Source organism: Pneumocystis carinii (assembly GCF_001477545.1).
Source record: "Pneumocystis carinii B80 chromosome Unknown supercont1.2, whole genome shotgun sequence".
NCBI lineage: Eukaryota > Fungi > Ascomycota > Pneumocystomycetes > Pneumocystales > Pneumocystaceae > Pneumocystis > Pneumocystis carinii.
The window spans coordinates 39,541-61,079 of NW_017264714.1; the positions used below are offsets into that span (position 1 = coordinate 39,541).

Genomic DNA, 21,539 nt, shown 5'->3' on the forward strand with positions numbered 1-21,539 from the left:
GATTACTTAATTGATCTTAAATGCGTTTGATATATAATATATTTTATTTTTTATTACCTTTTATAACTTAAAAAAATCTAAAATAAAATTTAATCTCTATATATATTCATACTTATTTAATATTTTGGATCAATTTTATAGAAAGCAGAAGTTTACTATCAATAATATTATATAAACAATAAAAGATATAAATAAAAGTTATTAAAGATGAGAATTATAAAGATTATATATATATATATCAATGTTTTTTATTTAAAAATAATATTACATATTTTTGAATCTAAAATAAAAGATATGTTTTATAAATGGATGTATTAGTTAATATAAAATAACTTTCAATAGTATACAAATAGTTAATTTATCAAAATATTAAATAAAATAGATTTATATTGAAACGCATTAACAATTGTTAAAAGTTATGTGAAAATAAAAAAATAAATGTTTTTGATAAAAATATATAGAAATCTTATTAGATTATTTTAAATGTACTATGCTATATATTATATAGTAGTTTTAAAATTATACTATTTTCTCCATTATATTTATTTATGCTTTTATCAAATTATTTAATTTTACATGAGATGCTTTAAAGAAAGTGTATGATAATGTTATTGTTCTGATGTTTCTCACAAATGGATCTTTAACAAAATCTGGATCAATGAAAAAAAAAACCTTTAAAATATCAATTAACATTTATTCAATTCAATTTTATACACATACCGGCATATCAACCGATTCACCCGCATTCAGTTTTTGTTCTTTCATCTATTAGATTCTTTTTTTTTAAAGATTTTCATACCCTCATAGCAAAAACATGCAATTTTTGAAAAATATGGTGCTGCCTAGAACTAATTACTAACATACTTTATATATATTCATAATCCTCATACCTGTGCAGGTGTAACACTATATGTAGAGATACCTAATTCTTTTCAGAATCAATTCAATTCATATTTATAAATATACCAATAATATCTTTATCACTTTTATTATGTGCAGTATAAAATGCTTTTAATATTAAAAAAATTGCACATTGCCCTCCAAAAACATATTACCTAATGCTGTCTTTCATTTATTATTAGAATAATCATATTATTTAAATAGATCATTTACTTCTCCAGGTAAAACATAGATTTCTTTTTGCAATGGTACAAACTCCCATTCAAGAGAATCTGAAACATCTGCATTAAATGTAATCCTTATTCTTTCTGCATCATGTATAGGAATCATCTTATCTGGTGTAAATTTTGAACCATCAACAATGGGTGTACCAGCTAATATATAAATCAGGTTTTTTAAGAGAAATAGCTAAATACCCCATCCCATTTTCTGACAGATCATCCTGTATAGAGGTACAGATGCATAGGAAATACCAAAAATCCCAAATAAAACAGAGCCTGTATAGAGTAAAACAGATTGATTACGTATTCTAGATTGAATTCTTGGATTTGTATGTAAAAAGCAAAAAAAATTAAGAACAGTAGGAAATCTAAAGTGTTTTCGCTGGGTTATATATTTGCTCCATTGAAAGATTGTGTTTCTTTGGATCATTTATTCCTAAAGTTAAGATTTAATTTTTACGTCATTCTTTATCAGATTATTGTGCTTATTTAAGTTCTTTTAAGAAATATTTCAAGTAGTACTGGTACAGAATAGGTACAGGAAGCATGTTATTTATGTCTTTTAGGGCACAACCACTTTTTTTTTTTGATTAACAGGTATATTTTTATAAAATTCTTTATTAAATGTTTAAAGAAGCTTAAAATCTTGAGAATGAAGATAAATATCACTGAAAATATGAAGGAGAAGGAATTCCCGTAATTTTTTATTCTTTTTTTTTCTTTAAAAGATAGCTAATAGTCATAGATTTTGGTTTGGAGGTGAATATATTGTTAAAAGTCTTTTAACTAACTATTTTACAGGATTAGCAAGTTGTATAGCTACTTTTATTACAGTAGAACTATATTTTTGTGTATAAAATAATTATATTTTGTTAGCATCCTTTGGATCTTATAAAAGTAAGAATGCAGACAAGCAAAAAAAGGTTAACAGGATTAACTGGGACAATTATGAATATTTTATATTATGAAGGTAGAAGAGGGTTGTTTTAGAAATGGAATTGAACCATTTTAATAGGGTTTAAAACTATGTATAGTGGATTAACAGCTAGTATTTTACGTCAAGCAACATATTCTACAGTACGTTTTGGAGTATATCATGAACTAAAAGGTACAATTTCAGAACAAACAGGTATATATTTTATTATAATATATATGTATATTTATATTATAGGTAAATCACCAACATTTAGTACACTTGTTTGTATAGCAACAGTATCAGGAGCGTATAAAACTTGTATTGAAATATCATCAACTTACTTTAATAGTATTGGAGGAATTGTTAGTAATCCAATGGATATAATTAATGTATTTTCTAAATACAAGTTTACTTTTTCTGAATAAAATAGATTCGTATGCAAAATGATAATTCATTACCATACAAACAAAGAAGGAACTATAAAAATGTATTTCATGGGTTATATACAATGTTCAAATATGAGGGACTTTTTTCTTTTTTTAGAGGAATACTTCCTAATACAACGAGAGCTATGCTTGTCACAGCAAGTCAATTATCTAGCTATGATCAATTTAAAGAAATCTTAGGGGAATCTGGTTATTTCTCAAAAGGAATTTCAAGGAATTTTTTGGTATATATAAAAATATATATATATTTATTTATTTATTTTTAATTTATTAGTCTGCAGTATTAGCTGGATTTGTTGCAACTACAATGTTCGTATAGAAATATAAATGACTTTATTTTAAAAAAATAGATGTTCTCCACTAGATGTAATGAGATCAAGAGTTATGAGTTCAGATAAATATAAAAACATGTTTGTTGTTTTTAAGGAAGAAATCAAAAAAGAAGGAATAAAATTTGTATTTAGAGGCTGGATGCCATCTTTTATAAGATTGGGTCCTCATACAATTATTACTTTTGTAAATAGATCCATTTAGTTTAAGATATAAAATAATATTTTATAGATTATTTTAGAAGAAGAGAAGAAACTTTGGCAAAAGTGCTGTATAAAAAAGGTTTCTGAATTATAAAAATTTGTAAAACTTATTATTTAGATGCATTATATATAGTCCAATTATATCTCTGATGTTTCTTTTTTTTTTTTAATATAAATTATTTAATCCCATGTCGTTTTTCCCCATCCATTTAAAGTTTTGTTTGAAAGATGTATATCGTCGCCAAAACCTACTGCTCCAATTCCCATATTTTCCACTCCACCTCTTTGTAAATCCCTTACAATTGTAGCCAGTTTTACCTGAAGGTATTTTATACCCTGAGAAATAACCTCATTTGGTGGCAATGACCCCACTGTCTAATATTTTTCATTAAAATAAAAAGCTTATTTTAATTACTAACTTCAACTCCAAAATAAAATTTATTTGGTTCTGCTGTATAATCAAATGTTTTATCTCTTGGTGCTTCTTCCCAATCAGTATTTCTACTTTTGGGCCTATTTTTATTAATTATTTAAATAAAATTGTTTTTATATTGACCATTCCGCTTCTGAACTCTCTTCAAACCAATAATCTGTATGTCTAAGCTTATTCCATGGGTCATATTCAAAGGCAATAGCAGAAACTGGTGACCATTTTGCATGCTCTTTTGCTATTCCCTATTTTATTTTTAGTCCACCATAATACAACACTTTTTTCCTAACCTTCTTTGCAATACATTTAAGCTTCAATTCTTGTGCTTTTCTCAACTTACAAATCAAAATACCTTTTCCTTCTGGGTCTATCATATATATTATATATATATATATATTACACTATATTCTTTACCATCAATCACCGGCGTACCAATAGTAGCATTGTTTTCAACTACAAGATCTCTTGAATATACATCCATAGTACCATCTCCCGTACATTTAGCATATAAACTTAACTGAACTGAACATTTTCTACAATATTGATCGCAATCACAATCCTTCAAAAATTAACCCTTTTTTTTCAAAAAAAAACCCATAAAACTACTCTCGTATACACTAATTTATCATCTACATTAGATGAATGCAAAGGTATCATTCCTAGTCTGTGTGTAATAAATTCATCTGCTAAAACCGACGTATTCATTTCTATCTCTACCAAATCAATTGCTAATCCGTTTTTAACAAAAAAAACTCTTTTCTTACTATAATACAAACCAATAGTAGGTACTTCTGCTAAGATAATCCGTCTAAGAGAGTTTGCAAATCTATTTATATCTTAAACATAATCTTAATATTTCTTAATTTCATACGCAAGATCTACATTGGATAATACAAAGTCAACATTGTGCTTTCCAAGGCTTCTTATTGTTATTTGAGGCCCTTCACGACTGTCCATCAGCCTTTATAGAGTCTTCCTCATATACTTAGATTTTTTTTAAGTTTTTTGGCTGTCGATGAGAGAGAGCAGGTCGACGTCAAGAAAAATATAAAAAGATTAAAGAGTATTAAAGTCTATGAATGAGGGGGAAAACGATAGAATTTGCGAGATATTCCTTAAATTTTATTGAGAAGAAGTAGTAAAGTGTTTTACTGGTTTTTTTCCGGGAAAAAAAGGACGAAATTTAGAGAAAATAATGAGAGAAAGGTTTTTTTTTTCGTTAGCAAGAATATCAGCTATACAAGTGCTGCGTTCAGCAGGAATTACTCGTGCAAAACCGGTAGTAGCGGATAGTTTTACTGATATTTTTATTCGGTACCTTGTTTTATTGGGTACGACAGCGAAGCACTTTGCAGAAATATCAGGACGACCATTAGTTGAAATGGAAGATTTACGAGCGGCAATGGAGAGTATTGGATTATTAGGGGTATCATCAGCAGAAGATGATGTTGAACCGATAGAAATATTTTTGAATTGGTGTAAGGGGAATTTTACAGCAGAACTTCGACAACTGTCAGGTCAAGAGTCTAAACCGGGTAATATGAGTATAGGATGGCTAGACAGTAATTTTTTTAAAAATTTTATGTATATATTTTTTTTTTAATTAAATGATTAGAATTAATGCAGAAACATATTAAGGAAAAATTTCAAGGAACAGTTCTTGATAGTAATGTAGAAACACAAGTTCCTAGATTAGCGGATCCTCGTATAATTAATTTATCGCCATTGAATGAGAAGATTGAAACAATGTTAAAAAAATAATAATACACGATAAAAATTGAGGGTTAAAAAATTAAATAAGAATGTTATATATTGATTATAAAACATAACTTTTTGGCTAATTCTATTCCTACTGCAGAAACACTTTCCATAATCATATGTCTAACACTTTCTTCAGATTTATAATATTTCGAATGGCTTACGGGTACGATTCTCATATCTTCGAAAACAAGTATTTTTTCAAGATCAAGGTTTTGAACATCGTTTTCCTTTAAAATGCCCGGGACATCATAATTAAAAAGACTATTTCTATACTTTTGTGAATGTTTTGTTGTTTCGTTTTCTAAAGTCTCGATATATAATGAATCTGGATGGGAAACATCACACATAGACGATAATATGTTTGGTGTGGACTCTAAAGTATGAAATGAGATATATAATGACCCACCTAGTTTCCAATGCTCTAGATATCTTTTAAGTGGTATCCATTTATATGTTTCCTAAAGTTGTTAGTAACATTTTTAATGCATTTTATTTTTATACTGGATCTAATAACTCGCTTGGATGATATTCTCCCTTATATTTCATTTTTTGATGATTATAAATATAATATCCTAGAATCAATAAATCAATATCCCTTTATACCTTTTATTTTTTTACCCATATAATAAAACTGACATTTTCTTTCTCTTGCTAAACTTATTTCTCGACATGCGCTTATTTTTCCTAAACACATATTTTGTATATTGTTTTCATACATAAAATAAACACTAGATATTCCTCCTGGTAAAATATCAATCACTCCCATAGCAATTAATCTTCCATCAAGTCGATAACATTGATGAAATGTACCACACCCCGTTTTTGGCTCATATTTTAAAGGCGTATCGCACAAAAATCTGATAAATCCTTTTTTTTTTATTCGATCTTCCGGTTCTTTGTGTATATATGTTTGATAATTCACATATAATGCATATTTTTCATCCGTATATTCATTCGACTCAATTGTCACTTTAAATCTATGACAAAATATAGATCTATCATCTATCATATCTTCCGTTTCTATTTCACGTATTATATCAAACAAATCCCATCCTTGCTTTTCTGGTACTGTTTTATTCCAAATATGTTGATATAATCGTTTAACCGCTCTTCGTTGATTTTTATTCGGTTTAAACTTCTCCACGTCTAATCTACAACACTTATTACTGTATAATTCCTTCTCCCATTTTTAACACACCTAATCGTATATAATTTACAACATGATCGCTTACCATTCGGCTTGTATATATAATGTCCAGAACGTCTTATTTCATAAATAATTTATAAAATTACATAAAAATTTCCCTCTACCTCCATCCTCGGTTTAATAATACTTCATATGTCTTGTTTGTATCAGAATACTGACTGGTAAGAAATAAGAGCTTCTTCTTGAGATATCTTATTCCTATTCGATATTCTCTCTTATTTCGCTCTTTTATTAAAACTTAACCTGACATTTCATTGTATACGCCCACATTCCAATGGTTTCTAATCCTTTTTCTGGGCTATAAACAACATCTTGTCTATGACTCTCTCCTTCTAAACCACAATATCCACATCGGTCACTGGAATATCCCAGAAATCTAACAAATTCTACTCCCATTCTTAACTTTTTTAACCCCTTCTTAACCTTTTCTTAACCTTTCTTAAGATTTTTTAACAATTTCTTAACTTTTTCTTAACTTTTTCTTAAGATTTCTTAACTTTTTTTAACTTTTTTTAACCCTTTCTTAACCTTTCTTAACTTTTTCTTAACAATTCCTTCTAATTTCTTAACTTTTGTTAAGATTCTTATTAATTTTTTAAGCGGAGGCTGTTAATTAAGGCTCGGGATCAGCGTTATTTGACGTACCCGAGATCTCAACGTCAAAAAAAAAGACTCAAGTGGTGGCAGCGTTTTAGGGTGTTTTAGGAGCGTTTTTAGAATAAAAGGATATAATCAGGCAGTTCTTGCTTGTAAAGGAGTGCGTGTGGCTTTTTTCCCGGAAAAAAAGCGTTTCATATGGCCGATTTTCAAGGGGAAAGAACAGACGTGAAAGCGATTGTCACGCCTGTTAAGAGATCTATGATTTCTAGAACAGATCGTACGAAAGAACGATAGTAAGTGGCTATTTATATAAGAAAATGGGTTTTTTTCTAATATATTTAGTGATGAAACAGGCGCAAGGTATTGATTAAGATGATTAAGATGAATTAATTGAGAATTAGACTGGTAGCAGGAATTGTTCCACTTTCATCAGCTAAAACGCATCCGGGATATCCGGAAAGAAAGTATATTTTGTGTATTAGTTCGACGAATAACAAACAATTATGGGTTTTACCGAAAGGTGGGTGGGAAATTGATGAGTTAATTGAAGAAGCGGCATTGCGTGAGGCATGGGAAGAAGGTTTTTTGAGACGTATATTTGTTGATAGATTTTTACATGAACAGCTGGGATTGTTGGAAAAATTACATGTTCGCTTGGAATGATGCATGATCCTCGTCCAGCAAAAACATTTCAAAGAGCAGTAAAATATGTAATGCAAGAAAGTCATCCGTATGTATTTCATGATTCGTGCATTCCACCTCGTGCAGTGTTTCAATATTTTGAATTAGATGTTGAGCGTCTTGAAGATGAATACCCTGAGATGAACAAGCGTGTACGTAAATGGATGACATATTCAGAAGCAAAAGAAGCATTAGCATGGCGATTGGAAATGGTAGAAGCATTGGAACGAAGCTCAATTCTTAAAATTTGAGCAACAATTTGACTTATAAATATTAATATATTGAACCGTCTCAACATATGTAAATACTGGTACCGGCGAAATAACTCTTTCCCTTTTAAATACTTAAAAGCCTTTGGGCTTTATTTATATATAGACATATACAAATCTTCTAAGTGAGTCCACTAATACATTTCAACTTGTTTAGATGCTTTTCGCCATTTTATATGCCGAAATCATATAAGTAATCCTTATGTATACACCATGAATAATCCGAGCTCTTGTTTGCATATGCTGAGATTGCATAAATGATTCTTATTTTTTAAAAATAACAGCCATAGATAAAAAATCATATATAGACGAAAAATTATATTTCGAACACAAAATTAGAAAAGGTTCTTTTTTTATTATTTAGCTATGGTTTCATAAGAATTACTAATTCTTATTTAGATTATTTTGATAGGGCATGTGTTAGCAGAATATATGTTGGAAATATTTGATATATATGGCATGTTTTGTACATGTTTCATAATTCGTTGTTAAATTTGTTTGCTTTAATCTTCTAGTTTAAGGTTATTTTTCTATTATAAATGGCAAATTATTTTTGAAGCCATTCATCTATTGGATAGATTTTGTTTGAAAACATATTGAAAATAATTGAATTTAAAAAAATATTCAAATTAGACTATTTTTAATAGTCTTCTTACATAAAAAATCTAAATGAACTAAACAGTCAATTGCATTGTTAATGAAAGATAAAAAATATCATCTTTTATATGTTAAAAATTTTAGCGCTAAAAAAAAAATGTTTTTGATCTTTAAATACTAAATGAAAAGCTCATAACATGAATTTTCAAGATATATATTTACTTTTTAATACCATTTCCATTTAATAATTAGCTAATCTTTTTTTGTTTTTTAATATATATAAATAATTAATTTTTAATTCTTTCAAAATTTAACCTTATTTAAATAAAAAGATAAAATTCATTAAAGAATTTTATAAGGAAATAAAAATTCTTTAAATTCTAAAAATATTAAACTTATTTTTTTTAATTTATCTTTTAAATTTCTAAACTTACCCGAACTTTTAAAGATCAAATAAAGTCCTAAAAGGCTGAAGAATATGAAAATAGAGAATTTTGTAATAAAAACGAAGGATTTATGACTGAAGATATAAGAATTCCTTTTTATCCTTTCTTCATTTTATTATCAAGCATATTGCGACTGTAAAAAAACATTAAAATTTTATAATATTTGAAAATGTATTAAATATTAATAAACCTGAAGAAACCGCTATGCTTGCTTCTATTTATTACCATAAATATTATCGATGGTTAGAAAAAGTAAATGAAGACAATTTATTACGTTTGTTGGATGACTATGTATGTTTTTGATCTATTCTTGATGAATAGCTTATGTTATAGACATTGGCTATTGCGTCCCTTCCGCTTGCATCTAAAGCAACAGAACAGTTTAGACGTATGAGAGAATTCCTTGTTCCTGCTTATTCGTAGTAATTGTTTTTTTTTTTTTTGAATTTTTAATATTTTTAGAATATTAAATCCAACTAAACCAAAGTTAACATTTCCCTCAGAGTTTTATGATTCTTTAAGAGATTCAGTCGTTGACGCTGAACTTCTTTTATTAAGAATTGTTAAATTTGATCTGAGAATTATACTACCTTTTTCATATTTAGAAAAAGCACTTAATTTAACATTAACTGCATTAGAAGTAGAAATTACTGAATCTAATCTTCATAAAGATGCATGTTTGATGAATACTTCTCTTGGACGCTATGTACGTTGTTGTATTATGGATGCGTATGTTTTAAACTTTTTTTAATTCTTTAAAAGTATGTCAGATTATCGACTTTCTACATTGTATGATCCACAAACATTATCAAGTACTTGTTTATGGTATGTCCTTCGTGACTTTAAAATATTTCCCGAAGAAAAATTTATACCATGGGTTATATCTGTTACAGGAAATACACATATACGTGAAGATATTCAAGGTAAAAAAAATCATGTATAATATTGTTATTTAATATTTCGAAGAAGCCGTTGATGATCTTATTCAATTGGATTTAAAACGTCATGTACGAAGATGTTCTGATATACAGGACTAGACCCATAATTATATTAGAAAAAAACTAAAATAATTGCCGCTAATGAGTAAAGGTGTATAATATATTCGAAATACTGTTTTTATTTTTTTACATACCGTTTTTTTTATAATCTTAAAAACCCAAAAAAAAGATTAATCATAATCCCTGCTACTACTGCCATCTGTCTTCTTCGATAAAATATTTTCGGTTCCCAAACAAAAAATAATGTAATTATCCCCTAATTATCCTTCATTAATCTTTTTTTCCCTTCATTCTATTCATCAAAATTTTACCCCAATAAATCCAATACTCGCCCCTAATATCATATCTTCATACGCCCTATCTAAACACATAATTATTACATATAATACTTCTTATTTCTTCCTCAATTCCTTACGTCCTTCTTGTACTATATTTTCTCCTGTAGTCTCATTAATCCAATCTTCCTCCAATTGCAACGCAGGTTCCGTCTGTCCTTCCCCCAACTCCCCCCCATGAATCATCATAAATTGCTCCCTTAATAACCCAATCTCTCGCTCTGAAAATCCCACCTCCCGTAATCGATCAAACCCAAGTGGTAACGGTGTAATAGACGAACCATATGACACCTCCAAAAAATAAAAAACACGTTAGCCGCAACGCTACTACATCCCCATATTCACTCCATCGAGAATTTACCTCACGCTCTTCATCTTCCCCTCTTTCTACCTCTCCACCAATACTACAATGAAATATCACTTCCGACCGATTTATCCATTGTTTATTCAGGACTTCCGATAAAACCCAGTCATTCCTTAGAATTTTACCAAGGTATATGATACGTAGAGTCCTTTTATAAAGCATCTCTGGCTCCATCTCTCTCAATCGCTCCTTAAGCTGCCGTATTGTTTTTTCTTCGTCAATACTCAATCTGACGTCATTTTTTCCGCTTGAAAAACGGACTACAATATGAACCCTCCTGTCCGATCCTTCTGAGCTGCTTGAATTCGTCATTTACCTGCTATTAAGGCCTATTTATGAGGTTTTTATAGGCTTTGATATTTTTTGTCGTTGGCCGTTGTGATGACAACGGGGAGTCTGTGGAGAGGCTTTAACGACGACGAATGATAACTTAGGATTTGGCAGAGAAGCTATGGAACAAGAGCCAATTAGTAATTTTGAACGATATGAAGAAGATCTACGGGTAGTTTTAGGGGATATTGAGGGGTTAATTGTGGGTATACGTGAGAAGAATGAAGGTAAATGAAGAAGATTAAGTATATTTGTTAATAAGTTTTTAGAGGGGAAAAAAAGGGGATTTGGAGCGATAGAACGTGCTCTAGAGGAAGCGAATGAGATTGTAAGGGGATCTGTAGTTTTTTTTTGTTTTTTTTGGTTAAAAAAGGAGCTAGATTGGTCAAATGGAGATTGAAGTTCTTCGTGTTCCATTATCACTGCGTTTGCAGAAAAAAACGAGAATACAGAGTCGAATGACAGAAATAAACAATATGCGTAAAGAATTTGTATGTTTTTGTGTATATTTTTGAGGGTATTTTTATTGATGATATTGAGTACAGGAGTCACTTTGTCGATATGAACAATATAGAGAACCGTTTGTATTAGACCAAGATTTGGAGTCTCTAGATCAAAGAAATAGGCTTCTTAGTGGTACTAGGAAGCTTGAGGAAAATTCAGAAAGATTGAAAAATGCGCAACGTATTGCAGATGAGACGAAAGAAATAGGAGCGAATATATTGAGAGATCTTGGATATCAAAGAGAACAAATTATTATGACGAAAAATACGGTATTTTTTGTATAATGAGGAAAAAGATTAATCTAAGAATTTAAGCTTATTGAAGCGGATAGTTATGTGGACAAGTCTATGAGAACATTAAAAACAATGGCACGAAGGTAAATGATGATATATATTTAAATAAGAAAGATTTATGATGATTAATTTTAAAAGGGTAACGACAAATAAATTAATAACGTATTTGATTATTTTTGTTTTGGTATTTCTTATATTTGCAATTATATGGTATGTTATTTGGAGTATTTTATTTTTTAATAGAAATATTAGGAACAAATTGACTTAAGTGTATTTATTCTTGTATATAAGTTTTAAATCCTTCATTCTTTTCATATTTTTATGATTAATAATTTATTTATACATTATTCAAAAAAATGATTATAATTAAATACAAAATAACCATTTTATTTTATAAAACGTTTGTCATGTGTATGTACTACTTTTGCACTTTCTTTACCGTCTAAGAAAAGAGCAATGGATTCTTCAATATCATGAATGTCTATTTCCTGTCTTCCATTAACTTTTGCCAAAATACTCGATGGTGTTAGAAGTTGAATTGCATATCTTAAACTAGATGTTACTCCTTTTTCTGTCAATTTTTCTAAAGCTGCTTCTGTTATTTGAAGTTCTTCTGTTTTTGCGCGAAGACGAATAATAATTTTGATCTCTTCAGATGTATAAGGAAGTGTACGAATAATCAAAAGCCTATCTAAAAGATCTATAGGGATTCCATGAGGCGAAACAATATCTTCTGTTCCTCTTATTTAATATTAATTATTTTTAATTTTTTAATATGAATAAATCTTACTTGATTACACACATCCCACGATTTGATGCAAATATTACAATTGGAGCTATTGTAGATTCAAGAGCACGGTTCAAATATGTAAAACATTCAATATCAAGCATGTGCACCTAAAAAAAAATATTGATTAAAGTGTTAAAATGGACTTCTTAAAAAACCTCATCAATAAATAATACACCCGGAATTAATTCAGCAATTCCTTGATCAATATATTTATTCACTACTTTGTTAATTTCTTTCCTTAATTTATCCGTAATTTCTGTTCGTTTTTGTTTCATTATTTGCCCCATCATAGACATAATATCTTGTCCACCCTTTCATTTTCAATAAAAATATATTTATTATTCTTTAGAATACCTGAGGTCGCACATTTGCTATATCTAAATCATGTAAAGTTACATCTTGAACAATTTCTTTCTTTTTATGCACTTCTCCCTTTGGAATTGGAACATATTCTTCTGCTTCTAAATCAAATTCTGTAGCATATGTATCTGAACGTCCAACTCTCTAAAAATATGTTTTTAGTTCAAAAAAACACTTTTTTTATAGAAAATTCTCTTACTTTAACTGCACCCGTATTCGCTTCAATATAAATTACATCCCCAACTGTTACTCGTTCCTTTTGAATACTTTCATAAATACTTGGATCAAGTTTAAGTTGTTTTGTGCCTTTAAATGTTTTAAGAATAATAATAACATGTGCAATGGTTTTTCCATATCCTCCAAGAGGATTTTCAGCTTCTTCTGGTGTTATCTCTAATACTTCTCCCTCATAAACTTCTTTTGTTTCTTTAACTCGTAAACCTATAATAAAACAATATAAGTCAACCTATTCAAAATATAAAAAAGGCCTCATAAAAACAATATTTTGCTTCCAGTATTTGTATATTCCCGATTTTAATCCTTTTCCATATATTTTCTTCTAAAAAATAAATGTTATATATATTCATCTCAAATATATCCCTATACATCCAAAAAAAAAATAAATAAAATATATTTAATTTAACTCTGACATATCCCTATGTCATTCTTCATTAAATAAATACTGGATTATCCCTTTTTCTACATAAATATTCCAAATATCTTACCAATTGATCGTCGAATATTTTCCATCAATACTTCTGTCTTTTTAATTTCATTCGAATATACTTCACTTGCTACCATCGGACAAAATGGAACTCTTGATCCAAGTTCCTGTGCAATTGCAAGTGCTAATGCTGTTTTCCCGGTTCCTGACCCGCCTGCTAATAAAACTCCTCGTCCTGCCATTTTTCGTGACTTAATCAAATCCACTACAAGTCCGCATGCCTTTTTATGACCTTCTTTAGACTTATTTATTATAATAATTCTTTATCTCCCTTACTTGACGAGCTTGTTGTTGACCAACCCATCCAGATGAAACTTGTTCTGCTGATCCATCTTCTTTAAGACCCAAATTTCGTATATGTGAATGAGCTGCAATACGATTTTCACGTGTAGAACCTGTTTAAAATCTCTATCAGAAGAATGATAGAAATCTAATTAATATTTCTTAACCTTTGATAGTCATAATTGTTTTAAAAAAAAAACAGTAAAAATCGAAAAAAATTAGTAAAAATTAATTTCCTTTAAGCTTTTTTTTATTCATAACCCATCAACATATTTCATAACCAATATTTACAAAAGCGTATACAAACAAACATAATACACATATATATATATATCTTATTTATACAATATTTTCGGAAATCATAGGTCTCATTTTAATTTTTAATCTTCAGCGCTACTTGATTCAGTTTCAGAAGAGGAATCCTCTGTACCAGAATTACTTGAAATATATTTGCCTAGAAGATGGTTAAATCCGTATTGTTTAAGATTATGGAAGAAATTACCATTTCCTTTATCTTCGAATCTCGATAATTGCCGTTCTAAATGTTTTATCTGACGTAATTGTTCTGCCTCTGATAAAACAGTACGATTTTTTTTAGGAGCAATAGGTTTTGCTTTAGCAGGACCAATAGGTGTATTTGGAAGTTGATTAAGAATTACAAAGTTCCAAAGCCGACTTTGAGTTCGGGGTGTCATTGAATCAATATCTAGCTCAATCTCATCCGTTTGCTAAATAATAAGTAAGATAAAACTTATCGAAAAAAAAAATCCCTCTCTTACATCCTCTAATTCCGGCATAGATTCCTTCATAATGCGTAAAACTGTATCAAGCTTACTACCAGTAAGAAGATTAATTTTTTGTGCTAATTCTGATCGTTGATCAAACGATAGAATACGCAAGCGTTCTTCATTTCGATAACCTGACTTTTTCGAGTTTCCTTTTTTCGATTTTCCCGATTTATTTTTCGTTTTAAGGCTAGTCCTTTTATTTCTCATCGCATTCAATTGGTCAGACATCATTGCAAGCTGTTTTTCCAATAATGCAATTCCTTCATTATCATCAACATCATCAGATTCTGAATCCGACTCATCCGATGAATATGAATGATGCTCTGATGGCTTTTCTTGCCATTTTTTATCAAAAACCGCTTCAAGACGTTTACCCATATTATATACAGGAGTTCCTACTGGATTAAATTTATAACAATTCCTAAACATTTGCCGAATATCACTTTCGAACTCATCAGCCGTATTGTAAACATTATTTAATTTTCCTTGAATAGTCGACATATCCATAGGATGCTTGACGATCTTATAATAATCAGGAATATTCAATGCAACAGGATCTTTCGTAGAACTAATTCAGAAATCCAATATTAACATAGATAATAAGTACATACCAACTGGACGATAAAAAGGAAAGGCGTAACTCTCGTGTGTCTTTTTTTGTAATTCTCTAATAACATTTCTGCAAAATTGCAATTGTGCGGCATTTTTTCTTCGATGAGGCTTCGTTTCATTATAAGGTAAATCTCTGGGGGGTGGAGGGTGAATTTCACGTCGCGGTCGATCCGTAATCGCTGATGAATTACGATGAATCGCTGGATTCCCTCCTAATCCGGTATCCGATGACAATGATTTTTTTCTCACTTTCGATGGTTTAGGTGTTGGAACATAATCTACAGATGGCATTTGCAATATTTGCTTGCCAAAAATATTTTTTAAATTCCTTGCCATTATAGAAATCGGGCTTTCTTCTCCATTAAATGTAAAACAATTCGTAAAAACTAATTCAACATCTTTTTTGAATTCATCCACTGTTTCATATTGCTTAGACGAAAGTTTTTTATCAATTGTACCAAAATCCATTGGATGCGTAATGATTGTCGGATAGCTCGGAATATTCAGCTTTATAGGATCCACTGGCTGATTAAACGGCCGCGCATCCCTATTCCTTCGTAATTGACGTAATATCGATAATGCAAATTTATATTGTTCATTCGTCATCTCGACCGATTCTACTTTTTCACATAACGTATCTTCCGGATGTATACGCTTAGATGGCGTCTCTGACGCCCCAAAATGCGTTTCATACGGTTCCAATGGCTCTAATACCTCTATTGATCCTGATTTTACAGCCTCCACTTGCGTTTCTACGGCCTTCGCCTCTGTTTCCACCGCTTCCACTACCTCCACTGTTTCCATAGGCTCCACTTGTATCTCTACTCCCTCTACTCCCTCTACTCCCTCTACTGCCTCTACTGCCTCTACTCCCTCTACTGCATTCACGACTTTTACGGCCTCCGCCTGTGTTTCAACTGATTCTACTAATTCTTCGTTTGAAACCCTAGTCGGTGATGATTCCGACTTGACTTGTGGTGATATGTTATTCGAATATGGCGGTGTTAACGCTCCTTCTTTTACCTCCTGATTCTTTATTGTCTTTTCTTCTGAACATATACTTTTCTCCGATTCTAACACCTGCCATTCCGATCGATTATCCGGCTTTTCAAAACTCATTTCTAACAATTCTCCTGATGTATGCTTAGTATTCTTCTCATTATCCGTCGTTGATATTGATAATTCTTGGACTGGCCATTCTGTATCAGGTAGATCTCGATCCGTTGTATCTAGGACTTTTAAATCTACTGTCACTGCTTGCGCATAAATTAAACCTTCAGGCATTTCTCGAACGGCCGTCTCTATCAGCGCATTTCTATTATGTTAGCTTTATTCATATAAACTCAATCCTTTTCTATATTAATTCTCTATACATCAAACTATATGCGTCGTATATGCGTCGTATATGCGTGTATACGCGTTATATATATGCATATTATACGCATATACGACGCATACAACGCGTATACACGCATATTTTATATAGTTTTTAGACGCATATATTAGGCTTATTTTTTCTTCTCACTAGTCTATACCTACTTTACTTCCATTAATTTATCAATTCTACCCTCCTGTCACTCTACCACCCAATCTCGATCACCCGATCGACGACCAATTTCCCTCTGAAAAATATTAGTCTTAAAAATCGATTCGGCGTGGATGTTATTATATGGCGATACGCTAATTCTTACGATTAGGGCTAACCGGAGTCTCCCGTTTAGTATATGAATAGCCTTTTATAGTATCGTTTCCATGGTAACGCCCGTTCCATAACTCTCTTTAAAGATAAAATGGATAGAGACCTATGGATATGAAAAAAAAAACAACAGGATGATCTTCCTATGTAATCCGATGTATACTTTCTACTTTTGTGTCAATATAATCGAATAAATCATTGAAAATCTTCTTTATTCTTGATTCGAAATAATACTGTGTTATTCTGTTTTTTTTTCTCTCTCGTCTGACTGAAAAAAAAAGCTTTTTTGAATATTATTTCTGAACACGCGTGTGTCCCTTAATCTCCTCATACCCTTGATAATATATATATAATTATATAATTATATATATTATAGTAGTATATATTATAATAGTATATAATAGTATATAGTAGTATAGTATGTGCGCTGAAGATACAGTGTATTGTATGCCTTAATAGAGTTTAAGAATAGCGTAATAGATATATATAAAAGAAAGACCTTTTATTAAAGATATTTTTAGTCCTGTTTTATGTTTGTTGCATGTTAATTTTAGTTTTTTATATGAAATGTATAATGTTAATAATTTGATAAAGTTATTTTGAAAAAAAAGTTTTTGTGAAGAAAATGAATAGTTGTTTTAATAAGTTAAATTTCCTTAATAATTCTTTGAAAATAACCGTAATAATATAATCTGAGTGAAAAATATATTTCTTAATATATTTTTTATAAAAAACAGACTTTTAGATATTAAGTATGATTAGTTTACGGAAGATAAAAAACGACAGGATTTGTTGATAATTGAGTTAGGTAGTGTTAAGAAAATAAAAAAAATACAGCAAAAGTTGTTATCTTTTGTTATATTAAGTAATAGAGAGTATAATTGATATATATTTGTTTTTTTTTGTATGAATTTTTTTATAGAGCTTTATCACATTTTTTAGACATTTTTTTCCTTGCTCGAATGTTGATTTATATAAATTTAGAATCTATGATTGATTAAAGTTTTTTTAGCTTTAGACATATTAAAAACGAAGATTTAAGGGAAAAATCGGATTTATTTTGTGAATTAGAGTAGTCTGCTTTTTTTCCTGGTTTAAAAGGACTAAATTTGAGCAAAATATCAAATAATTAAGAACGAGAATTATTTGAGTGATAAAAGCGTCAAAAGTGTTAATTTTGAATTGGATTTTTTTGTTTCCTATTGTTTTGTTATTATCTTAGTTATTTTGTTTGAAAATGGTTCGAAAAAGCAGCAAGTTTAAGAGGATTCGTCAAGTAGATACACGTACACCAATTAGTACGATTTCATCAGTATTAATATCATCATTTCATCCAAAGAAGAGGCTTTTTGCAATGGCTATGAATGTCTTAGATTCATATAATATTTGTATTTTTGATGTTGTTACTGGATTGCTTAAAACAAGTTTTTCTTTGGATAAAGGATGGATTTGTCGATCATTATCATGGGGAATTGAAATTGACTATGATAAGAAGACTAGATTAAAGAAGAGAAAAGCAGAGGATGAGGATACATATAATAATGAAAAAGATGTTCTTTATCTTGGTTTATCTAATGGAGAAATTATTTTATTTTCAATTACTCTTAATAAAATTTTTATGAAGCTTGTCGGTGGTCATACACAAAGTGTAACTGGAATTACTTTTTCCAATGACTATAGAATAGGTTGGAGTTGTGGATTGGATGGAAAAATTGTGGAATGGGATTTGTTAACATCAAAGATATTAAAGTATATTTTTTGATATGTTTATTTTTAAATTTTAATGCAGAATAGTACGTTTTCATTTGAGTTGTTGGATTCACTTACAGCAATTATGTATTATAATTCTAAAATTATATGTGCGTCACATAATATTTGTGTATTAAATTTGCCGTTATTGGATATTTTGCAAACTTTTAATGCTCATATAACATATGTTGATTCATTATTAGTCTGTTCAGATTCTGATGGCTCTATATATTGTTTTTCTGCATCAAAAGAGGATCGATTTATTAATATGTTTCTTCTTAATGAAGAAGAAAGTAAAAATGTCGGTGTTTTAGTTACAGAAGATAATGTTAAAGCTTTAACATTTTCTACATTTTTCGATAAGACCATATTAGCTGTTTTAACAACTTCTGGAATTGTAAATATATTTCATGATCTTTTTGACAAATCATTCATAGGTATTTTTAAACAAAAAAACTCATTGATTCGGCAACCAATTTCCAAAATAATTGCTTTTGATGAAGCTACTTCGACTCAAATAGAAATTGTTGATATTGGCATTCAAGATGATAATATTATTATTGTGTTAGTAAATGGCGTTACATTTATATTTGAAACTGTTTCATATCTGGATAATGATAAAAATTTCAAACAGGGTGAAATTCGTGTTTCTCTTAAGAAATCAGATTTTTTAAAGATACATGTTAATGGAGTTTCCGTAAGCTTGATTTTTGTATTATTATTGAAATTGATTTTTTATATAAGTCAAATATTAAATCTTATAATGAATCAAATGCGACTGTTATTAGTGGTGATGATATGAGAAATTTGGACGATGATGAAATATCCCAAAGTTCTGAAGATAATCAGTCAGAAAAGAATGTTGCAAAAGCTATTGATGTAAGGATTTAAGTTTTTATTTGCCTCTTTTGATGATTTAAAGGAACTTACTCTTTCCGAAAAACTGGAGAAGCTTGAAATGAAATCATCAAAACCATCTGAAATTTCAGTAAAAGTTCCATCAGCTAAATCTTTGATATCATTACTTATACAAGCCCTTCAAGTTAACGATAAAACTTTACTAGAGTCATGTTTAAACTGTCAGGATTCTGAAACTGTTTTAGCTACTGTAAAGCGATTGGAATCTCCATTAGCTGTCCTATTATTGGAACGAATTGCTGAACGTCTTTCTAAACAACCATCAAGAGCTAGTTCTTTAAGTATATGGATTCGCTGGACAATTATTATTCATGGAGGATATCTTGTGACTGTATTATATAAGTTTATTATTTTTCCTAAATACTAATATGTTTAGTTGCCAAATCTTATGAAAACATTATCGACTTTGCAATTAACATTATTACGCTGTGCATCTGCATTACCTAGATTGTTGGCTCTTCATGGTCGATTAGACATGATAAATGCACAGATTAAATTAAGAAAAGAATATGAGCCACAAAATGAAGAATCAGAATCGGGAATTGAATATGTTGAGGGTGAGGACGATAGTGATGAAGATATGTTGACTATTGATGATACTACGCGTGTTAAAAATCAGAGTAATAATAATGATAATGATGTTGATACTCATGAAATAGATGATTCTGGTTATGATACCTTAGATGATAATAACTTGAGAAATTCCAATTCATCAACTAACGAGTTATTGACTGAAGAAGTATCTGATGAATTATCAAGTAATGATGTATCAGCAGACGAAATTGATGATGAACTTGATGAAGATGAAGACTTAGAGATCTTTGGAAGTGCATCAGATAGTGATTATGAAACATTCATTCAAGAAAAAAACTTAAAACAAAAATAAACCTGAATAAAACTACATTATTTATATATTTGTATATATTATAAAAAGAGGATAGCATTAAAAATCGTATGTATTTATATTAAATTATTATATTTTCATTTGTTTTTTTAATTATCTAATATCATAATAGATTATATAAATGTTTTTAGGGGAAATCTAAATAAACAAGAAAATAGCATTTCCATATTATTTATAAAAGTATTTGTTTTTTTTTCTCTTAAATTTCTAATATATATAGAATTATTTATAATTATAAATCTTTACATAAATAAAAAAAACTGATTCTTAATTAATCTTATTTTATAATTATTAATTTCAATAAATATATTTCTATATTTTTATTATTACAATTTGTTTTTTTACTTGTTCTTAATATTTAAGACACTTCGTAAAATCGGTCTAGATTATATAAAAAATTAAAATAAGCTTTTAAATAATATTATGTCTTCTGTAAGCCTTAGAAATATTCTATTTTATAATATTATTGAATTTTGTTTTTTTATTTTTATAGACAAATAAACAATCTTCAAAAAGTATATACTCTCGTTTAAGACGTATACCTTTAGAACTTTATCCTCTTGGTAATATCTTATTATTTATTATTATTTCTAAAGATTCTTATATTTTTATAGCAGCTGTTCTTTTAGTAGGTTTTGGAGGTAAGTAATTATTGGGTTATATTTAAAAACCCTGCGTAAATTTTATCTTTTTTATTTAATAATTAATTATCTTTTCATTAGCTGCTACTTATCAGCTAGGAAATGTAAGTTTAAATCTTTTAATATTTATTTAATCTTTATAGAAACTTTTTTTTGATCCAAGTGTATGATATTATCTTAGTTATTAAATTATTGTAATTTATTTTCTAGTTAAGACGATATCCAAGTAAAAAATCTGAGCATT

General features: G+C 29.2%; 14 protein-coding genes across 14 annotated transcripts; 8 read left to right on the forward strand and 6 right to left on the reverse strand.

Annotated features, from left to right (window-relative positions):
* Window positions 1-506: 506 nt before the first annotated feature.
* T552_00312 (hypothetical protein) lies at window positions 507-1,592 on the reverse strand. Its single transcript, XM_018368927.1, has 8 exons — window positions 1,317-1,592; window positions 1,114-1,274; window positions 1,056-1,065; window positions 967-1,008; window positions 891-922; window positions 800-842; window positions 721-758; window positions 507-672 (listed from the first exon to the last, which is right to left on the reverse strand). Exons 1-8 carry the CDS (start codon window positions 1,549-1,551, stop codon window positions 547-549), a joined length of 687 nt encoding a protein of 228 aa, XP_018227191.1. The 5' UTR covers window positions 1,552-1,592; the 3' UTR covers window positions 507-546.
* Window positions 1,593-1,754: 162 nt separating this feature from the next.
* Window positions 1,755-3,154, forward strand: T552_00313 (hypothetical protein). Its single transcript, XM_018368928.1, has 10 exons — window positions 1,755-1,817; window positions 1,867-1,880; window positions 1,923-1,954; window positions 1,998-2,091; window positions 2,137-2,250; window positions 2,293-2,426; window positions 2,468-2,707; window positions 2,758-2,792; window positions 2,834-2,999; window positions 3,045-3,154. The coding sequence occupies exons 1-10, from the start codon at window positions 1,774-1,776 to the stop codon at window positions 3,108-3,110; spliced, it is 939 nt and encodes a 312-aa protein (XP_018227192.1). The 5' UTR covers window positions 1,755-1,773; the 3' UTR covers window positions 3,111-3,154.
* On the reverse strand, window positions 3,149-4,449 carry T552_00314 (hypothetical protein). The gene is made up of 8 exons (XM_018368929.1): window positions 4,318-4,449; window positions 4,223-4,272; window positions 4,053-4,174; window positions 3,861-4,005; window positions 3,737-3,813; window positions 3,573-3,691; window positions 3,436-3,529; window positions 3,149-3,391 (listed from the first exon to the last, which is right to left on the reverse strand). Exons 1-8 carry the CDS (start codon window positions 4,401-4,403, stop codon window positions 3,197-3,199), a joined length of 888 nt encoding a protein of 295 aa, XP_018227193.1. The 5' UTR covers window positions 4,404-4,449; the 3' UTR covers window positions 3,149-3,196.
* Window positions 4,450-4,641: 192 nt separating this feature from the next.
* Window positions 4,642-5,207, forward strand: T552_00315 (hypothetical protein; the record flags this gene model as incomplete). The annotated part of the gene is made up of 2 exons (XM_018368930.1): window positions 4,642-5,008; window positions 5,062-5,207. 2 exons carry the CDS (start codon window positions 4,642-4,644, stop codon window positions 5,205-5,207), a joined length of 513 nt encoding a protein of 170 aa, XP_018227194.1.
* Window positions 5,208-5,251: 44 nt separating this feature from the next.
* On the reverse strand, window positions 5,252-6,810 carry T552_00316 (hypothetical protein; the record flags this gene model as incomplete). The annotated part of the gene is made up of 6 exons (XM_018368931.1): window positions 5,252-5,665; window positions 5,709-5,779; window positions 5,826-6,358; window positions 6,406-6,471; window positions 6,519-6,595; window positions 6,658-6,810. 6 exons carry the CDS (start codon window positions 6,808-6,810, stop codon window positions 5,252-5,254), a joined length of 1,314 nt encoding a protein of 437 aa, XP_018227195.1.
* A 353-nt stretch (window positions 6,811-7,163) lies between these two features.
* Window positions 7,164-7,992, forward strand: T552_00317 (hypothetical protein). The gene is made up of 4 exons (XM_018368932.1): window positions 7,164-7,307; window positions 7,357-7,374; window positions 7,416-7,594; window positions 7,639-7,992. The coding sequence occupies exons 1-4, from the start codon at window positions 7,210-7,212 to the stop codon at window positions 7,944-7,946; spliced, it is 603 nt and encodes a 200-aa protein (XP_018227196.1). The 5' UTR covers window positions 7,164-7,209; the 3' UTR covers window positions 7,947-7,992.
* Window positions 7,993-9,170: 1,178 nt separating this feature from the next.
* Window positions 9,171-10,089, forward strand: T552_00318 (hypothetical protein). Its single transcript, XM_018368933.1, has 5 exons — window positions 9,171-9,298; window positions 9,341-9,426; window positions 9,470-9,736; window positions 9,778-9,930; window positions 9,974-10,089. Exons 1-4 carry the CDS (start codon window positions 9,212-9,214, stop codon window positions 9,800-9,802), a joined length of 465 nt encoding a protein of 154 aa, XP_018227197.1. The 5' UTR covers window positions 9,171-9,211; the 3' UTR covers window positions 9,803-9,930; window positions 9,974-10,089.
* Window positions 10,090-10,315: 226 nt separating this feature from the next.
* On the reverse strand, window positions 10,316-11,068 carry T552_00319 (hypothetical protein). Its single transcript, XM_018368934.1, has 2 exons — window positions 10,421-11,068; window positions 10,316-10,366 (listed from the first exon to the last, which is right to left on the reverse strand). Exon 1 carries the CDS (start codon window positions 11,014-11,016, stop codon window positions 10,588-10,590), a length of 429 nt encoding a protein of 142 aa, XP_018227198.1. The 5' UTR covers window positions 11,017-11,068; the 3' UTR covers window positions 10,316-10,366; window positions 10,421-10,587.
* A 41-nt stretch (window positions 11,069-11,109) lies between these two features.
* On the forward strand, window positions 11,110-12,130 carry T552_00320 (hypothetical protein). Its single transcript, XM_018368935.1, has 7 exons — window positions 11,110-11,261; window positions 11,304-11,362; window positions 11,415-11,525; window positions 11,580-11,807; window positions 11,853-11,914; window positions 11,970-12,041; window positions 12,084-12,130. Exons 1-7 carry the CDS (start codon window positions 11,156-11,158, stop codon window positions 12,097-12,099), a joined length of 654 nt encoding a protein of 217 aa, XP_018227199.1. The 5' UTR covers window positions 11,110-11,155; the 3' UTR covers window positions 12,100-12,130.
* A 41-nt stretch (window positions 12,131-12,171) lies between these two features.
* T552_00321 (RuvB-like helicase 1) lies at window positions 12,172-14,209 on the reverse strand. Its single transcript, XM_018368936.1, has 8 exons — window positions 14,155-14,209; window positions 13,982-14,100; window positions 13,707-13,926; window positions 13,181-13,422; window positions 12,976-13,125; window positions 12,777-12,932; window positions 12,622-12,728; window positions 12,172-12,572 (listed from the first exon to the last, which is right to left on the reverse strand). The coding sequence occupies exons 1-8, from the start codon at window positions 14,165-14,167 to the stop codon at window positions 12,218-12,220; spliced, it is 1,362 nt and encodes a 453-aa protein (XP_018227200.1). The 5' UTR covers window positions 14,168-14,209; the 3' UTR covers window positions 12,172-12,217.
* Window positions 14,210-14,367: 158 nt separating this feature from the next.
* Window positions 14,368-16,685, reverse strand: T552_00322 (hypothetical protein; the record flags this gene model as incomplete). The annotated part of the gene is made up of 4 exons (XM_018368937.1): window positions 15,383-16,685; window positions 14,767-15,343; window positions 14,490-14,715; window positions 14,368-14,441 (listed from the first exon to the last, which is right to left on the reverse strand). The coding sequence occupies exons 1-4, from the start codon at window positions 16,669-16,671 to the stop codon at window positions 14,368-14,370; spliced, it is 2,166 nt and encodes a 721-aa protein (XP_018227201.1). The 5' UTR covers window positions 16,672-16,685.
* An 818-nt stretch (window positions 16,686-17,503) lies between these two features.
* T552_04064 (hypothetical protein) lies at window positions 17,504-18,159 on the forward strand (the record flags this gene model as incomplete). Its single annotated transcript, XM_018372115.1, is given in 8 exon segments — window positions 17,504-17,523; window positions 17,638-17,652; window positions 17,678-17,693; window positions 17,730-17,762; window positions 17,846-17,948; window positions 17,956-17,977; window positions 18,006-18,047; window positions 18,102-18,159. Coding segments are annotated over 8 exon segments (309 nt in total).
* A 115-nt stretch (window positions 18,160-18,274) lies between these two features.
* T552_00323 (hypothetical protein) lies at window positions 18,275-20,682 on the forward strand. Its single transcript, XM_018368938.1, has 5 exons — window positions 18,275-18,832; window positions 18,878-19,529; window positions 19,577-19,711; window positions 19,755-20,081; window positions 20,127-20,682. Exons 1-5 carry the CDS (start codon window positions 18,321-18,323, stop codon window positions 20,634-20,636), a joined length of 2,136 nt encoding a protein of 711 aa, XP_018227203.1. The 5' UTR covers window positions 18,275-18,320; the 3' UTR covers window positions 20,637-20,682.
* Window positions 20,683-21,077: 395 nt separating this feature from the next.
* On the forward strand, window positions 21,078-21,465 carry T552_00324 (hypothetical protein; the record flags this gene model as incomplete). The annotated part of the gene is made up of 5 exons (XM_018368939.1): window positions 21,078-21,086; window positions 21,148-21,217; window positions 21,269-21,295; window positions 21,377-21,399; window positions 21,439-21,465. 5 exons carry the CDS (start codon window positions 21,078-21,080, stop codon window positions 21,463-21,465), a joined length of 156 nt encoding a protein of 51 aa, XP_018227204.1.
* Between the last annotated feature and the right edge of the window lie 74 nt (window positions 21,466-21,539).

Excerpts from the sequence above, each read along its gene's own strand:
- T552_00323 (XM_018368938.1), top strand. The coding sequence starts at position 18,321 with ATGGTTCGAAAAAGCAGCAAGTTTAAGAGGATTCGTCAAGTAGATACA. Across the intron at positions 19,530-19,576 it reads TACATGTTAATGGAGTTTCC|TCAAATATTAAATCTTATAA; the intron begins GTAAGCTTGATT and ends TTTTTATATAAG. Across the intron at positions 19,712-19,754 it reads ATGTTGCAAAAGCTATTGAT|GAACTTACTCTTTCCGAAAA; the intron begins GTAAGGATTTAA and ends GATGATTTAAAG.
- T552_00318 (XM_018368933.1), top strand. The coding sequence starts at position 9,212 with ATGCTTGCTTCTATTTATTACCATAAATATTATCGATGGTTAGAAAAA. Across the intron at positions 9,427-9,469 it reads TTCCTTGTTCCTGCTTATTC|AATATTAAATCCAACTAAAC; the intron begins GTAGTAATTGTT and ends TAATATTTTTAG. Across the intron at positions 9,737-9,777 it reads CGTTGTTGTATTATGGATGC|ATTATCGACTTTCTACATTG; the intron begins GTATGTTTTAAA and ends AAAGTATGTCAG.
- T552_00321 (XM_018368936.1), bottom strand. Across the intron at positions 12,933-12,975 it reads TAGCAAATGTGCGACCTCAG|GGTGGACAAGATATTATGTC; the intron begins GTATTCTAAAGA and ends TGAAAATGAAAG. Across the intron at positions 12,729-12,776 it reads GTGTATTATTTATTGATGAG|GTGCACATGCTTGATATTGA; the intron begins GTTTTTTAAGAA and ends ATTTTTTTTTAG.
- T552_00317 (XM_018368932.1), top strand. The coding sequence starts at position 7,210 with ATGGCCGATTTTCAAGGGGAAAGAACAGACGTGAAAGCGATTGTCACG. Across the intron at positions 7,595-7,638 it reads GCGTGAGGCATGGGAAGAAG|CTGGGATTGTTGGAAAAATT; the intron begins GTTTTTTGAGAC and ends TTACATGAACAG.
- T552_00320 (XM_018368935.1), top strand. The coding sequence starts at position 11,156 with ATGGAACAAGAGCCAATTAGTAATTTTGAACGATATGAAGAAGATCTA. Across the intron at positions 11,262-11,303 it reads TATACGTGAGAAGAATGAAG|AGGGGAAAAAAAGGGGATTT; the intron begins GTAAATGAAGAA and ends ATAAGTTTTTAG. Across the intron at positions 11,526-11,579 it reads ACAATATGCGTAAAGAATTT|GAGTCACTTTGTCGATATGA; the intron begins GTATGTTTTTGT and ends TATTGAGTACAG.
- T552_00319 (XM_018368934.1), bottom strand. The coding sequence starts at position 11,016 with ATGACGAATTCAAGCAGCTCAGAAGGATCGGACAGGAGGGTTCATATT.
- T552_00314 (XM_018368929.1), bottom strand. The coding sequence starts at position 4,403 with ATGGACAGTCGTGAAGGGCCTCAAATAACAATAAGAAGCCTTGGAAAG. Across the intron at positions 4,175-4,222 it reads AGCAGAAGTACCTACTATTG|CAATTGATTTGGTAGAGATA; the intron begins GTTTGTATTATA and ends AAAACGGATTAG. Across the intron at positions 3,530-3,572 it reads GAGAGTTCAGAAGCGGAATG|GCCCAAAAGTAGAAATACTG; the intron begins GTCAATATAAAA and ends TAATAAAAATAG.
- T552_00312 (XM_018368927.1), bottom strand. The coding sequence starts at position 1,551 with ATGATCCAAAGAAACACAATCTTTCAATGGAGCAAATATATAACCCAG. Across the intron at positions 923-966 it reads AAGTGATAAAGATATTATTG|GTATCTCTACATATAGTGTT; the intron begins GTATATTTATAA and ends GAAAAGAATTAG. Across the intron at positions 673-720 it reads GTGAATCGGTTGATATGCCG|GTTTTTTTTTTCATTGATCC; the intron begins GTATGTGTATAA and ends GATATTTTAAAG.
- T552_00313 (XM_018368928.1), top strand. The coding sequence starts at position 1,774 with ATGAAGATAAATATCACTGAAAATATGAAGGAGAAGGAATTCCC. Across the intron at positions 2,793-2,833 it reads GGATTTGTTGCAACTACAAT|ATGTTCTCCACTAGATGTAA; the intron begins GTTCGTATAGAA and ends TTAAAAAAATAG. Across the intron at positions 3,000-3,044 it reads CTCATACAATTATTACTTTT|ATTATTTTAGAAGAAGAGAA; the intron begins GTAAATAGATCC and ends AATATTTTATAG.